The 15916-nt window shown below is 49.7% G+C and overlaps 1 protein-coding gene across 3 annotated transcripts in view; it reads right to left on the reverse strand.

Moving 5' to 3' along the window:
- The window catches only part of ITGB7 (integrin subunit beta 7), a 39926-nt gene that overhangs the window by 9123 nt on the left and 14887 nt on the right, over positions 1-15916 (reverse strand). For all 3 annotated transcript variants that reach the window (XM_044443131.1, XM_044443129.1, XM_044443130.1), the window contains 9 exons: positions 14139-14212; positions 9076-9277; positions 8577-8747; positions 6549-6790; positions 4927-5085; positions 3096-3191; positions 2912-3001; positions 836-979; positions 268-461 (listed from right to left, as the gene is read on the reverse strand). In XM_044443131.1, the coding sequence (XP_044299066.1) occupies positions 268-461; positions 836-979; positions 2912-3001; positions 3096-3191; positions 4927-5085; positions 6549-6790; positions 8577-8747; positions 9076-9277; positions 14139-14212 (1372 nt within the window). The remainder of the gene's footprint in view (positions 1-267; positions 462-835; positions 980-2911; positions 3002-3095; positions 3192-4926; positions 5086-6548; positions 6791-8576; positions 8748-9075; positions 9278-14138; positions 14213-15916) is intronic.

The raw sequence follows: 15916 nt of genomic DNA on the forward strand, positions 1-15916 counted from the left end.
CCCAAGGACTGCCTGGGGCCCATGCAACTTGGCCTGGCTGGGCTGCTGCTGAGCTGGCTGTGTGCAGCTCAGACTCTTCCAGCAGACACTGTCAGGTTCTGCCTTTGGGGCTGTCTGCATCTGAACGTTGATCCCTTCTGCTTGTGCCGTTCTCAACTTTGCTCCGACCCTGTTAGCCTCCATAGAAGGGGACTGTCATTGTTTTAAACTGAAAAGCCAGAGTTCTCTTGTGAAGCAACTAAAAAGCAGCAATGCAGACCAATGTACCTGCAGACACCGCAGCTGAAGTTGCCGTGGCCGCCAGAACAGTGCTCCGCGTAGGGCTGGGCATCTCCGCACTGGCACTCGCATGCCGTTGTCAGCTGCACCTGCAGCTCCTCGCCCACTCCCAGCACGCGCAGCACCAGTTTCTGTGGCCCAGGGAGGCAGGCAGTGGCCTTGATCCTCACTGTGAATTGCACCTACGGAAGAGGGGAAAGCAGGGGTAAGGGGAGCGCAACCACTGGCAGAGGGGCTGGCCCTGCCATGGGGGAGAGTCGGAAGAATCCTCAGGCGGCTGGAGGACAGAGCTGTGGTTCAGTGGGGCCACCCCAGAGCTTGCCTGCTTTCCCCAGGTCCCATGAAGGACGCTGTGGGTCTGACTAGCTCCTGACCCTGGAGCGGCGCAAGCCCCATCTTGTTCTTTGCCTCCAGCATCACAATTCTTAGGCAGGCTCTCCCTGCATACTGCTCTAAGCCACAGCTAATGGGCCGGCTGTTCCTGTGATGTGAGGCCTCCCCCTTGTGATTCAGGCTTCCTTCCGAACCAGCAAAAGTGACCCACTTCGGTGCTCACCATTTGGTTGACGCGCACACCAAGGCATTCCCCACCCTGCTCGTGGCCGAAGGCTTCCGAGTTGCCGCAGTGCGAGTCGTACGCGATGGAGATGCCAGGAGGCAGGTCTGCGGAGTGCTCCAGATTCACCGTGGATGAGAGGCTCTGTGGGGAGACCGACACTGAGGGTGAGCCATGCCTGGCTCAGGGAGAGCAGTCCGGCCTGCCACGCAGCTCTGGCGTGGCACTGGGAGAAGGACTCGGAAGCCTGGGAGTCCAAGCCTCACGCTGGTGGCCCTGATGCTCCAAGCATGGAAGGTCAGGGGCATATTCAACATGATTTGTCAAAACCTTTCCTCAGATTATGAAAAAGAGACTAACTATAATTTAATATTATGAAGAGCCATAGAAAACCCTGCAAGGTGCCAATGGAATTCATTTATTTTTGTCTTTAAAAGGAAAACAAAGTTAAGGGTGCAATCCTGTGTGTGTTTTAGCAGAAAAGAGGGCATAGGATTATGCCTTACATGAGCCAGCTTCTGTCAGCAACTAATTTAGAATGGATGCATGTGTCTCTCATTTCAGTGCTGTTATTTTTAAAACTGCATTTCAACAATGTAAAGTGCCCCAAAAGGTGCACATTTAGAAAATGCAGCAAGCAAGCAAGCAACTAACAATTTCCTGAATGTTTTTTTTTAACCCAATCTCATGAGGAAACAGCTGGAACAAGGTTCAAAAAGCTCCAAAAATCCAAAAAGCTCAGCCAGCCTGAGATCCATAGCCTGTAATAGTTTATCACCACCACTTCCTACTATTACCGCCTTGCAAGTAAGTCCACAAGAGTTCTGAGCCTGAAAATGTTTGCTAGCCTGCTTGTAGGTGGCAGAGAAGGGAAGGCGCATACGGGTCCCTCTGCCAGCAGCCCCTCTACTTCCGTGCAAGGCACGCGGGCAGGGGCTCCCTTCCCCTGGCAGCCGGCTTGCTGTCAGCACAGGGCTGAGGACGGATGGGGTGATCTGCCTCTTTCTCACCAGCCTGCTCACTTGGTCTGCAACTCGTCAGTGATCCCCTTTTGCCACCAGGGGAGTGCTTTTGTGCAGGGCTGCCAGGCCTCCTGTCAATGCAGGACCCTTCACGATCTCCTGGATTTGAGCACGTTGCAAGCAGAGGGCAGATCCAGCAAATGCGTGCCCTGCACAACCAGAAGGTTCGCTTCCATTTGCCCGTACTGGCCTTCTGCAAACTGCGATCCTCCAGGTGATGTGGACAACAATGATCAGTATCCCTGACCATTGACCATGATGGGAACTGAAATCTCCAGCATCTGTGGCTTATCAACCACTGCAACAGCCCACTTTCGTTGGGCTTACACAGAACAAGAAGCTGTGGCATATCCCCCTCCCCCTCCCACATGCCCCGAATATTGAAGACAGCAGTGGGTCCCACAACAGGAGGCCCTGTGGGAAGATTCACCCATGCAGGTTTCTCATTCGGCACAAGCCAGGTCTGTGTTTGTCAGCAGAGGGGCTTCAGAGAGCCTTCCAACTCGTTTCCCCTCTGAGCAGTTTACCCAAGTGGGGACCACCCGTTTTGTTCTTAAAAGTTGTAATGGAACATTTTCAGAGCAGAAGTCACAGAAATATCCTGGGCTCCACAGTAGTCTTTCATACAGATACAGATCCATCCCAACATAATTTTTTACATGCTACACCACTGACAAGGGCCTAGGGACAGCTCTAGGGAAGTTAAGTAAGCCAGGCTACTGGGTGCTATAGAAGACAGAGACGAGGAGGAGGAGGAGGAGGAGGAGGAGGAGGAGGAATGGACAAAATGTCCAGAAGATTCAATAGCCAATCTGACTGGGCGAAAATGCCTTCTTAGCCCCATGTGAAGATGAGGCACACTTTTCATAGTGTGGGAGCACTATGGGAGTGGTGGGGAGCAAAAATATTTAGACGAGACTAGCACACTCATTCCTCTCGGTGCTTTTACACTGGACCTCTTCAAATGCCCGAGGCCAGTGTGCCTGGGACTCCCCTGACACGCTGCACCCTCCCAAGGGCTTCTGGCCTCCTCCCAGCCCCTGCTTTTCCTCACATTGTATGCCTCCGCAATGAGCTGCACCACGTTGCTGGAATCCTCCTTCAGTTCTCCAACCACCGACTTGGGAATGTGTCTGCTCAGCTCCTAGGGAGGAAAGGAACAGCTGAAGGTGAGGCTCACCTGGCCTTGCCTTGGCTGTTCCCCCAGCTGTGCCTCTCCCTTCCAGGCCAGCACCCACCTCATACATATGAAGCATGGAACCGGTCACCGCGAAGATGGGCTGGATGTTGGCTGCAGAGAGCACCTCGGCCAAGTGGGCCACAGAGGGGTAGTCCTGCCAAGAGACAGAGCCGGGGGTCGCCGGGAAGGTCTTGACTGCATTTTCCTCTCTCTTGCCCACCATACCGCTCCCCCACATGCATCTCCTTCGGGGGCAGGTTGCACGCATCCCTGCTGGCCCATCTGGCATTTCTCCATTCCACAAAAGCAATCGCAATAACAATAAGAAGCCTCAACAGTGTCAATAATGACTTGTTCTATTTTTTATACTGGAATTTTAATTTTCTGGGCCCTCCAGAACATCTCTTTCCACCTCCAGCAAAGAACACCAGACTCATGGTCATTAAGAAGCGACAGGTGCAACCATATTTTTACTGTATTATATTTGTATCCCACCGTTTTTCCTTCCAAGGAACTCAAGATACCCTACGTCATTCCCTTCTTCCTCAATCTTATTCTCACAACAACCCTGTGAGGTAGTTCAGCTGACAGTCTGTGCCTGGCCCAAAGTCACCCAGTGAGCACCATGGCTGAGGGGGGGATGAGAACCCGGGTCTTCTGAGTCCCAGTCCCATGCTCTTAACCACTACACCACACTAGCTACAATAAAGGACATGTTCTACCCAACTATCCCAAGCATCTCTGGCTAAGAGGACTTTTAGCAGCTGGGCTGGGAAAGGCCCCTGCCAATGATCTTGGATGAGCCTGGCCAGACAGTTTAGATCACACTGATTTAGGTGGACCAAAAACCTCTCTCCATTAGATCACTTCATTCTCTTGTATTAACACATCTTCTCTGTTCTAATCACTAGACACAAATTTCACTTGACACACGGTATGTTGCAGTCACAACATACTTCTCTGTGCCTAAGACAAGTGTCCTCCAGATGTTGTAGCTTACAATGCCCATAAGTCTCAGCCAGCATGGCCAGTGGTGGGGGATTATGGGCACTAAAGTCCAAAACATCTGAATGGCACCAGGTCATCTCCTGCTTTATGCCAAAGAAGTCCAAGACACAAGCATTTTTTCCATTGCCTGAAGGAGGTGTGATGCTAGACACACATCCAGCACGAAACATTTATTTACTGATTTTCCAACTGCATTCCTGCAGAGAACGCATGAGGGTTTACATAATTCTCCTCCTAGCAGGGAGCTAGACATATGGTTGCCAAAAAAGCTGACTGCCTGGTATGCCATGCTCAGATTCCACATTGTTTCTCACGAATACAAAAGGTCTTCTTAGAGAAGACACAAACTTTTCTTTTAATCCCTACAGAAAGCCTACGGAGTCCAGGCTGGCTCCTTGTCGGATGCAGTACTGCTGGACTGGCTACCCAAGAGCAGCCAATCATAAGCACGCACAGTCCGGGCTCATACTCACCTCTTCAACCTTATTCCTGCTTCCTCCGGCCCACTCCCCTTTTCTCTCTCTTTCAGTTTCAGAGCAATAACTATGGTTACTGTTAACATGAGCTACAGTCAAAGCCAGCTCACCACAAGTATCGGTAAAAGCAGATTTGGATCATGTGGGGGTTTGGAAGTTTCATACCTGTACCACTAAATCACCTCTGGTTACAAAACTGGAAGTGGTTAGGAAGGGTGCCTGTGTGAGAACGGGAGATGCGCGCAAGACCTCGGGGTGATGACCAGGAGAAGGGAGGAGCTCCCCAGGCATTCCTGACCATGTAGCCCATAAATTTGCCCTGAGCCATCAGCAGAACCAAAGGTGACTGGGCTGCGAAGCAACCTCTGTGCCTGCTGCCCTTCAACAGAGCTGTGAGGGACCTACATAGAAGTGGCTTTCTGTGTACAGGCCGTTGGCGTCCAGGTGGCATTGTCCATCATTGGGCAAATAGACTCCCCCCAGCTTCCCATCTCCAGCCATGTGGAAGGCGCCGTCTGAAGTGAAGACCAACAACCTCGTCACATCACGCCAGCCAATCTGCTTCTGGAAGAAGAGAGAACACGGCACTGTGGTTCACCCCCACGAAAGCTACTTTCCCAGGCAAAACCCTGATGCACCAATAGCTTGCACATGAGCACGAAACATGATCCGAGGCTGTTCATGCGGCATCTAAGAGAGCTGGGGAAAACGCCACAGGATTTTGTGGTTTGCTGAATGTAGAGATTTCAAAATTCAGATTGCTGAGCTAGAGTCTGAAAATCAAGTCATATTTCAGACTGGTGTTTTTGACTGAATAAATGAACGGACCAATTTAGGACAAAAATTCGAACTGTGATTTTACATGGCAACTGTCAAATGCATATATCCACCGCAGGTCAGCCCTCAAATATCGACAAGACCCTGGCACAAAGCTACCAACCGTTGCCCTGCATAGCAGCTTCATGCAATAATTGCAGTTCTGACTGCTGCTGACCGCCAGTGCTCAGGGACTGTCCGAAGTTTACTACTTACTTCTGCTGCAGTGCCTCTGGATGGCATCCACCGGGGAAGGGCTTCTTCACCCAGGGCCTGATTAAACTAAGATGTGCTGATGGCCCCCAGTTTAGCTGGTGTGAAAAGGGGAATGAACCAATTCATAAAAGAGAAGGTTTTCAGCAGTTTAGTCCTGATGGCTACATGGTAGCTCCAGTACAGGAGGCAGGGTGCCCGCAGAAAACAGTGGCTTGGGAAGACGAGCAGGTGGACACTTTCATATCGGTGACCTGCTTGTGGGTTTCTCAGGAGCATCAGCTGGCCAGTATGCAGATGCAGGATCTTTGATCTGCTCCAGCATGGCTCCTCTTAGTATGCTCTTTGCAACAGGATACCACCAGGTTAGGAAAGCAAATGGTATCGATGAGAAGGCTTCTAGCATCCCACGAATGAAAATTTGAAGGCAGGATGAATGTACAAGCCGATGTGCAACTTGCATTGCTATGGGGTCTCTCTTAGTGCCATTCCCCATTTGCACAGGTTTGGGGCTGCACATTCATTCATTAATTATAGATATATCCCCTGTTTTTTGCTTCCAAGGAACTCAAGGCAGCTTGCATCATTCTTCTCCACCTCTGCATCTGATTCGCACAACAACAACCCTGTGAGGTAGGGAGGGCTGAGAATCTGTGACTGGCCCAAGAGCACCCAGTTGGCTCCATGACTGAGTCAGGACTAGAATCCAGGTTGCCTGAGTCCCAGTCTTGCACTCTTAACCACTACACCACACGGGCTCTCACATTTTTGACATGCATGCCTCTTACCTGCTGACTCACAACTCTGCTCAAACAATTATGGGTTAGTGGGATTAGTCATGACACACATACGTATTTGCATGCATCTAGATTCTTGCGTCTGCGCACAAGTGATGCAAGCACCTGCGCACCTGCGCAGCATCCTCACAGAGACCTCTATGCGCCTCCCAGCCACATCCCAGCCCTTGCAGCAGTGCACGTGGGCCCCCACCCTCTTACCTGGCAAACTGCTGCCTGCATGATGGCATCAAAGCCTCCCTCAGCATCGTCCATGTTAGCCGAAATGTGCTGCTGACTGACTCTGCTCTCAAACTCACTGGCGTTGTCGGTCAGCTGCAGGACGTGCTGATAGCTGAAGGCTGGTTGGCAGTGATCATCCGCCGTTGGGCAGGGCATCCGCCTCTTTGAGGGCGCCGTGCTCGTGTAGGGAAGCACTGTCTTGTCAACAAAAGAGCCAAAGCCTGCAAGACAAGTGACTCCGCTGTTTTCCTTAGGGCATTTTTGAGAGCAAGGCCCAGTCTCCTTCCTCCCTGCTTTGTACTTTCTCGACAAAATCCCGCAGCGTTTCTGGTCCTTGCCATCTCAGCAAACTCAGGACAGCCAGGAGAAATTGCAAGAGGCTTTCCCACCTGGGAACATTCCACATCCTTTCTGTTAAAATTTCAGCTTTCATTGAAAAAAGAAGGTAACAAGGTTGCTGCAAGGACACAGTCCATCCAAAAGGCAAACGTTCTGAAGTCTCACCCATTTCAGTGGGGGAAATCAGCAGGCTTACATTGCAATCCTAAACAGACTTATTAAGACAGCCTGCCCATTGCTATTTGTGATGCTAGCTGGAGATGATGGGAGTTGCAGTCAAACACCTCTGGAAGGCATCTTATTTACAAGCTTACTTTATTTTTATGCTGCCCAACAGCCAAAGCTGTCAGAGCAGTTCACAGCAGTTAAAACCTAAAAGTACAGCATAAGACATAATGTGAAAGCTTTATAAGTTTAAAACTGAATAAAACTAAAGGAAGAGCCAGAACTGAATCCAGCACTGGGTTGGAGGCGATGGTACTGACGAGTCTGTTTGCATGTCAGAGGAAGCAACCCTTTGTGGTCCCTGGACCCCGTCTGAGGGATCATTGGATATTTCAGATTTGGTGCTCTGAGGTCAAAAGCAGCACTTGGACACCAAAGCTGAGAATCCAAGCTCTGACCACAGTCACTATCCCTGCAGTCTCCTCCACTTGCAGCCAGTGCAAAGCAGACCGTGGGGGCAGATGCCTTTCCAGGACTGAGAATGTAATGAGGCATTCTGGTGCTCAGGGATGCTCTTCCGGCCCCAGAATGCTTCCACAGAAAGGGTAAAAAAGCCGTTCTGGAGAAAATTCAGGGCAAGAAGATGGGGTGGGGGGGCAAAGATCTTCTCCACCATGACTCCTGCCCTGCAAGGGATGCAGAGAAGTCTCTGAGTTGGGGAGTTGAGGCCACATCCCTTAGGATTGTGCCTTAAGTTTGCATGTTTACATGTACAGAACATTAGAAGTATCAGGTTGGGGTTGCAGTCCTCTAACCTCCTCCTTAAGAATAAGCCTCACTGGACTTGAGGGTCCTTATTTCTGAGTTAGCATGTTGAGGACTGCACCATCAGACCTCATGGCTCTCCTTTTCCTCACTGCAATTCTGAAAAAGTACACTGGACTCTTCCAGTGCATTTGCAGATTTCACAGCAATTCAAAACAGAGCATTCCCCTAAAAGAAATAAAGCAGCACAAACAATGAAAATAGACATGCAGGGAATAATGGGCAGGAAACATTCCACCCGTCAACTCAGTAAATAAGAAGTTAACATCTGCCCACTTTCCTGAAGATGACAGATGCACACCTGGGCCTGGTTTCTAATTTTATTTTAAGCATATCAGAACAAATGTCCTTGAGTTGTGTTTTGGGATTTTGTAGAGTTTTCCTCTGTTTCACCTTGACTTGCAATGTCCACCCTGCCCTGCCATTGTAGGGTTGGATACATATGTAGGTCAACTGGGCTGGCTGAAGCAGTGTTCCCTGGCACTTTAGCCTCACCAGCAGCCCCCTGGAAATGCTGCGCAGAGGGTTGGGTGATCCTGCTGAAAGGGGTGCATGGAGGAGTGGGGATTCCCCAGAATAGGTGGGGTGCTTTCCATGAGCAAAGCCTTCTGTCCACAGAAGGCAGAATTTAGATCCAACCCGTCGCTGCCGCAGCAGATGTAGCTTCAGACTGCATACCAATCTTCACTGAGGTGGTAACATCCCGGAGGGCGGCCAACAGGTCACTTCCCAGGCGCTTAATGTTCTCCAGGTCATCCTTCATGGAGTAGGAAAGGTCCATGAGATAGTAGAGGTCTACAGGATAGCCTTCTGCCCTTCTGAAGCGGACTGTGAAATTCTGCTCCTCACCTGTGGGCACAAAATCAGATGGGAAGATGATGGAACTGGTGCGAGTGGATGAAACCCAGGCCTACCAAACTAGCCATCCTCTGATGAGACTTGTAGATGTTCATTGTACTTCTCCTGGAAGATGGCCCTGAGGAAGGTCCTCAGCAGAAGGTCTTGGAGCACAAGCAGGCTGATACAGAACCAGCTGCTGTTCCAGGTTATTTGGGTGAATGTCCCCCATCTGGAGTCCTCCACATGGGCTGAACTGCAAACTCCCATCCCCCGGAAGTTCTGCCTGGACCATTCCTGCCAAACAGGCATGGGCTGTTCTCTCACTGGGAGGACTTACCAGGCCGAAGCCGGAGGGAAATCCGTTGTGGGGCCAGCTGTGTGATGGTCTGGTGCTGAGTGCTGTTGCTCAAGGGCCTGTCCTCCAGTATCTGCTGCTGGCCATGGGGGTCCACGATCTCATCGGGAAGGCAGCCGCGACGCTCCAACTCCAGTCGAGGGGCGCACCTCCCAGAGTCTGACCCACCCGCCTGCACAAAGCCCTGGGGAAGAATGAGCAGGAGCCTGTTTCCATCCGCCCCTCGGGGCATCCACGCAAACCCTCTTCACAGGGGTGCACTGAGGGAATGGCAGGGAATGGCCAGTGGGATGCCTAGCCTTCTTCTGAATGGCCTTTGGGATATGCAGTAAGCCCAGAGCGGCAGAGTGTTGGACTGAGATCAGGGTTCTCCCTGGGTGGGCCAGTCACTGACCTTCCACCCAACCTACCTCACAGGGTTGTTGTTGTGAGGATAAAATGGAGAGGAGGGGGACCTTGTAACCTGCTTTGGGTTCTTTGCAAGAGGAAGGAAAGTGGAGTATAAAGGCGAATTGATGCTGCTGCTGATTGCTTACAACTCCATAGTGACTGTCCCCAAACTTTCTAAATGGCCACTGAAATGCACAGGAAGGGGCTGGGAGCCTGCAGCAAACACCTGATGGCCCATTATTCAGTCTCACAGGGTAGTTCACACAAGTTCTAAACACAGTATGTCAAAAGGAGACAGAAGGGATCTTCCTTCCTGGAAATAGGGCACTGAAAGCCACAATATGCTTGGTGAAAAGTGGGCAAGGTACTCCTACGCCTAGTAAGTGTCTGACATCTGGGGGGGGGGTGGGCAGGGGGGATTAGCAATCTGAGAACAGTCTTTTAAAAAATGCAAGGAAGGAAAGAAACAACCTATCTCTACAGTGAAGTGCTTCTTTAATTAGACTTAGTTGGTTCAAGAGTAAAAAGCTGCTCCTCGATTCAGTCTGCAGACTTAAAAACTCCTTCAACTACTGGGGGCAAGCACCACTGGAGAAGAGAGCATGCATTTGGGAACACACTGGTGCGACCCAGGAACAAAAAGCGATTACTCAATTATGATTTCTTTAAACATATGACAACCTTCCCTCCCTCCCTCCCTCATGGATTTGCAGGGCAACCTGGCAAGGAGAAGTAGATGGGCCCACGGTCTCAATCCATATATGGCAACTGCCTAGCTTTCTGCACAGAGTCAAATAGGCAAAATAAGCAAATGTGCATTATTGCACATAACAGGCAGCATTCATTCAGGTTTCAGGATTCTGTTATCCATTGGTACCCTCCACACTTTAAAAATAGCACACACAGAGATCAGCGAGGCAAAGAGATTGCAGGAAACAGCCTAGGTGTGATGTCCTTCTGGGGCCGGCACTGCAATCGCTGCCTCAGGTGGGTCATGATCGGAAAGAGTCGGAGGTGAGTGCTGTGGGTCACAAGGCCTGCCTTGCCCCTGTTTAAGGCAGCCCATATCATTCAGGTGTGGTGGCGGGCGTTGACCCCTTGCCAGCCTTGAATGGCCCAGCTGTCCAGTCAGGTTCTGTACATGGAAAGGGAGGGTGGACACTGTCTTGCCATTCCTCTCAGCCTACAGAATATCTCGAGCCGGCCCTGATCTCCCTGGAGAACGTCTTGCTGTTCCTACACAAGTGGCAACCCTTCCCACTCTGCTCATGCCCCCCCCCATCCACCACCCCTGCCAAATTGCCAAGGCAGACAACAAGGCAGCCTCCTCCTATCAGTCAAGCTGCAGCAGTTTCCTGTTACTCCAGGTGAAAAAACCGCAGATCCAACCACACTAGGCTTAAGGGTGTTTGTGTTTTCCTCACTGCTTTATCTAGATAAACCTTTGAGAGGCCAAGCAGCGTGGTCTTTCATGATACAGAAAGAACAATGCACGGCTCCATTTATCAGGGCTGGTGTCAGCAGTCAGCATGGAGAGCACCAGCCCAGGAGCACACCCTGCTATGAACTTCATAGATACATCATTGTTCAAGAGGTGTAGCAGAAGTTAAGGCAGTCTGTGGCTGAGTTTCAGACCCCAGCAAGTCCCAGAGGCAAGAGCACAACAGCGAAAGGGTGGGACCAGGCAGAGAGAGGTTCTGGGCAGACAAGTGAATGGCGATAGTTCTTTCCCAGCCAGGCAGAAGATGCTCCATCCTGTTGTTCCTGAGACTGAACACCTTATCTGGAGACCTTGAGGAGAAGCTGAAAACCTGAAGACCTGGCAATCCTAGCAGCAGATTAGCTCTATGTGGCTGCCCAAAGGAGAGGGAAACTGCAATTTATTTTGTATATTGTGCTACCTTGTTTAAAACTGTATCTATAAATAAAATCAGAGAAGGAGAGCATGAAAAATAAGATCACCCAGCAGTACTCAGTGCTTGACCTTGGTGAGATACGGGTTCCAGTAGCTTATAGGGTAAATTCAGATGCTTGTAACAGCTTGCAATAGCAGGAGCAGCAGCAGCAGCCGCAGCAGGAAAATTTCAGTCAAATGTCTAATCCTTATGGCTGTGAAGAAAGGTTTAAAAGTGAATCCAGCCCTTCCTCTGCTCAGGGGCTAGTGGGAACTGACTGACTGACTGACTGACTGACTGACTGACTTATTTTAAAGCTTTTACATGCCATTACAATACTAAAAGTCTCTGGATGGCTTACAAATAAACAGAAAAAAGAAACTTACTACTATACTACTTTCAACAGCAGCTGGTGGGGTCATATTTAAGAAAGCTCGGCCATGTTCCTTTTCTTTTAATGTAATTCTAAAGCTGTTACATTTTGTGAACAAGCACATCAAGAAGAAAGGTCCTTTGCCCTCCTGGGCCAGTGTGCTGCATGCAGGGAAGGATGTTTTTGAATGCATAAAATGAGCCCCACCTGCACTCTGAAGTGGTACAAGCTAGAATCCTGCTGCTTTGTCTTCCGCAGGTTCCCAGGACCTGGGCTGGCTGGTGCGTAGCTGCTGCCAATGCGCGTCTTCTCCCTTACATGGTGGTAAAAGGAACACTGGACACAGCAGCTGCAGCGCTCCTCATTTCCCGGCCTCTCCAAGGAGGGCACCCTTCAGGGTCCAGAGAGGAGGTGGTGGGCATATTTTGGAATGTTTATGGTTGTTTTTAAATCCTGGGTCCATCAGAGGAGCCTGTGCCCCGGCCAGCCTCAGATTCCCTTGTTACCAGCCAACATACACAGTAAATGAAAGTGATGGGGCCAAGTCATACCTCGTATGATTCATAAATTGAAGACTTAAACAACCAGGCAGGATGTGGTGAGCAACAATTTCCCTGTGGCAGGGATGGCACCTGGGTGGCTTTCCGGCCATAGAGGCCATGCTTCCTTTGGGGGACAATTCTTTTATGCAAAGAGGCTTTGGGGAGGAGGCTGGGCCGGGCCGGGCCGGGCCAGGCATGAAACAGACACAGGCAGCTTTCCCTGCACTGGCAGTGCAATGGCAGGGAGGGCTTCACCTGCTGAACATACGCCTTACCAAGCGGCTGGGATACGGCACGGGAGCTCTGCTTTGGAGGAGGGCAGAGAAATAACATTCCTGAATTTGAAAGCAAATTTATGATTGAACTATCCACACTTCGTTGCAATGGATCCCAGTTTTACTGCATTAAAGTAGGCAGGTGGTTGAGCCTGCAGAAGCTATATGGGGAGAACTGGTGAGGCAAGAAGAAAACACAGGAGAGACAAGAAAGATGGCTCCCATTTCCTATCTGGCTGCCCAAAATATTTCACTCCACCCTGCTTAAATCTTGCTATTTAAGATTTGCTATTTATCCTGTTCCTTGAAATAGATCCCCAGAGAAGAGGTTTGATTCAGGGTCTGCCTTCCTCCAAGGTCCTCTCTGTGTAGTATTTTCAGGAGGCTGCAGGGGCTGCTGGGGGCAGGTGGATGCAGGGAAGCCCAATTCTGCCAGCACAGTTGAACCAGTGTGAATCTGGATCCAAACCACTGGCAGATAAATCCCACATTTCAGGAAGGCTCTTCAATACGAAAGCTTAGCTAACAAGAGATGCGAGAGTGCTTCAAGGCTTCGGTAGCCTCAAGCACAAGCAGTTCCTGATATTGACTTGCTGACTCAGTCCATGCGCTTCTTGTGTGTTATAAGAGAATGTTTGTGGGAGGAACTGGACTAAAAGGGCAAAGGGGTGAATTGGAGGCCAGCCTGCCAACAACAGATGCTGCTGCCTTTCAAGGAAACCATTCATCTGTGCCAACAAAGGGTGCAGCTGCTTGGCTAAAAGGATCATAGGTTCAGAACCCAAATGCCTGTCCCCAATATTCACCCTCCAACCCATCAAGATTACACATACTACAGTGCCACAAGCAAGCTCAGAAAGGCACAGGGTGGCTGTTATAACGATAAGCCTGAGAGAAGGAAGAGAATGATGTAAGCCACTTGGAGTTCTTTGAAAAAGAAAAAAAAAGATGGGATATAAATCTGATAAAGATGTGAGAAGATTTATTTATATTTTATATGATGCTCAGCCAGCATGGAATAGTTAATTTATTTTATTCTGAAATAATGTTGTAAGCCGTCCAGAGACAGAAGTAATGGATGGCATACCAATTTGATAAATGAATGATTAATTAATTAATAAAATTAATAAAACCAATCCTAGTTATGGAAAGGAGGGTGGGGAAAAGGGATCATTTTAAATGATTTTCCATGTAGCTCTGAGAATACCATCACAATCTGTTTGTGAGTGTGTATTTTTCCCTGTTTTCTGCACTCATGATCTTTCTGCACCAGTCACCACTGCCTTCAGGCGACTCAGGAAAGCAAGCCAAGCTGCATGCTACTTATCTCACAATGACAGGGACACACATAAACACAAACATACACACAAACATCTTTTCCCAGGCACCTGTTAGCTGGCTGAAGAAAAAAGTGCTGTTGAACATATACAGAGTACCTCTCCCACACAACACTAATGATTCACAACCGGGCCTTGAAAGTATTGAGCGCCAGTTCTAAGGAAAAATATCCCTGCATCCTGCAAGGGATTATTAGATGAGCTGCAGAGGGTAAACGCGTCAGAGGACTCACCACTTGCTTGCACCAGGCACAATGTGGGTGGGACTGGATGCACTCATGGCAGGAGGGATGAGGCTGGCATGAACCTGGAAAGGAAACATCCGTGGTCTGAGTCAGCAGCCATGCCAAATGTCCTGCCACCTAAGGCAGGGGACAAGGTGGTGCCTCCCCACCTGGCCCCCTTTTCCCTGCAGAAGCACATAGGACTGGCAGCTGAACCTTCAACGCTAGCAGAAGGATGATGTTTTCCACCGCACCTGATATGAGGGCAGCAGGCCAGTTTAGGGTGAGGGCCTTGTGGCACCCACGACTCTGCCCGTCAAGGGAGGAGAATGGCCCCAGGGCACTGGAAGAATGGTTGGAAGCCACTGGCAGGAACAGCCTCCTAGCATCTGCTGCCAAGGCAGTCGCTTCCCTCTGGCTAACGTCAGGGCCAGCTCTGGTTATAGCCCATGCACTGCTCACCCAAACCACCCGCTTTGCCTCCCTCTGCTGCATCTTTCTACTTCTGGTTCTCCTTATTTCTGCGCCATCCTTTCTAATCCTTTCCAGAGACCAATGATACTTCATATGGTCAGCCTCCATCCCTGAACCAAGTTGTTATTAACCAACAACAGTGGCCCCCTAAGACTGTTGGCCCCTCAGCATGTGAGATCAGGGCTGCCTCTGCCCCATAAAACAGGGTAAGGTGGTCCCTTTGAGAGCAGCTCATCTGTTTCTCTGCATGGGGCAACTCGCTGTTTCGGGGAGGAGGAGGAGCTTTAGATTGAGGAAACAGTGCAGGGGAAAGGATTAAGCCATCTTTTCCTCACTGCCGTTGTCCCACCAGCACATGTACTCTAGATAAGGACGTGTGGGGAATAAAGATTGTCATGATTTGACCCACTGGATTCCAGTTTGCCAGTCCTGTACCAGTGCCCACTCACTGTGATGCTGCTTGAGCCAGCTCGCAGCTCTCGCTCTCTAAGACTGGCCACAATTTGTACATCTTAAAAAAAAAAAAAATTAAGGAAATTTGCATACAGTTGGTCAGTTTGCCCAAACTGGCACCCAAAAAGTCAATTGTACTAGGGATGTATGCTTTCTGAGTGCCAATCTGTGCCAGTTGGCTGATTTTATGCAAACTGCACTAAATCCCCTGTGCTTTTTGAGTGTCAATTTGCGCAAAATGTGCAAAATACTGTGATTTGTTTTAAAAAAGCAGCAAGATGCATCTTATTTTAGAGATGGGGTTCTGCAGAAGAAAACCCCCTCAACTTGCTTCCAATCACTGGATTGGAAGCAAGCTGGAAAGTCTCATTCTGACAGCTTGGAAAATCCTGGCCTAACTACCACATGCAAATTTCAATTCCCTGGATTTAAGTGTTGAGGGGCAGAGTAAGGTTTCTTTTCCCCCCAGTTCTTACATGTGTTAATCAATCCTAATCAAATCCTGCTAATATCACCTTTCCAAATTGCTACTTGTTCTCTTCCTCCTCCCCCATTCCATTAGAAGCTTCACCCAAAAGTGAAGAAGGAAAATACCCTAGTCTCATAATAAACGTGGAGAAGTTGCATGAAATGTTGCTACCATCTACTCACAATTTGCTTTGGCCACAGCACCTGCACGTGGTGTACAGGGGACAGCAGGTAGTGCCAGGCCTGGGACAAAGATCCAGCTTCCAAACGGCATTACCACTAGCCTTCCCCAACTTGGAGTCCCCCAGATACACTGGCAGAGATGTAGCAGAACCGAGGCTCACAGTGAAGTTACATTGGCATACTTGGATTAGCTGGACAATGACGCCAAC

The sequence above is a fragment of the Varanus komodoensis genome, unplaced genomic scaffold (genome assembly GCF_004798865.1).
Source record: "Varanus komodoensis strain SLA01 unplaced genomic scaffold, ASM479886v1 scaffold41, whole genome shotgun sequence".
Classification (NCBI taxonomy): Eukaryota; Metazoa; Chordata; class Lepidosauria; order Squamata; family Varanidae; genus Varanus; species Varanus komodoensis.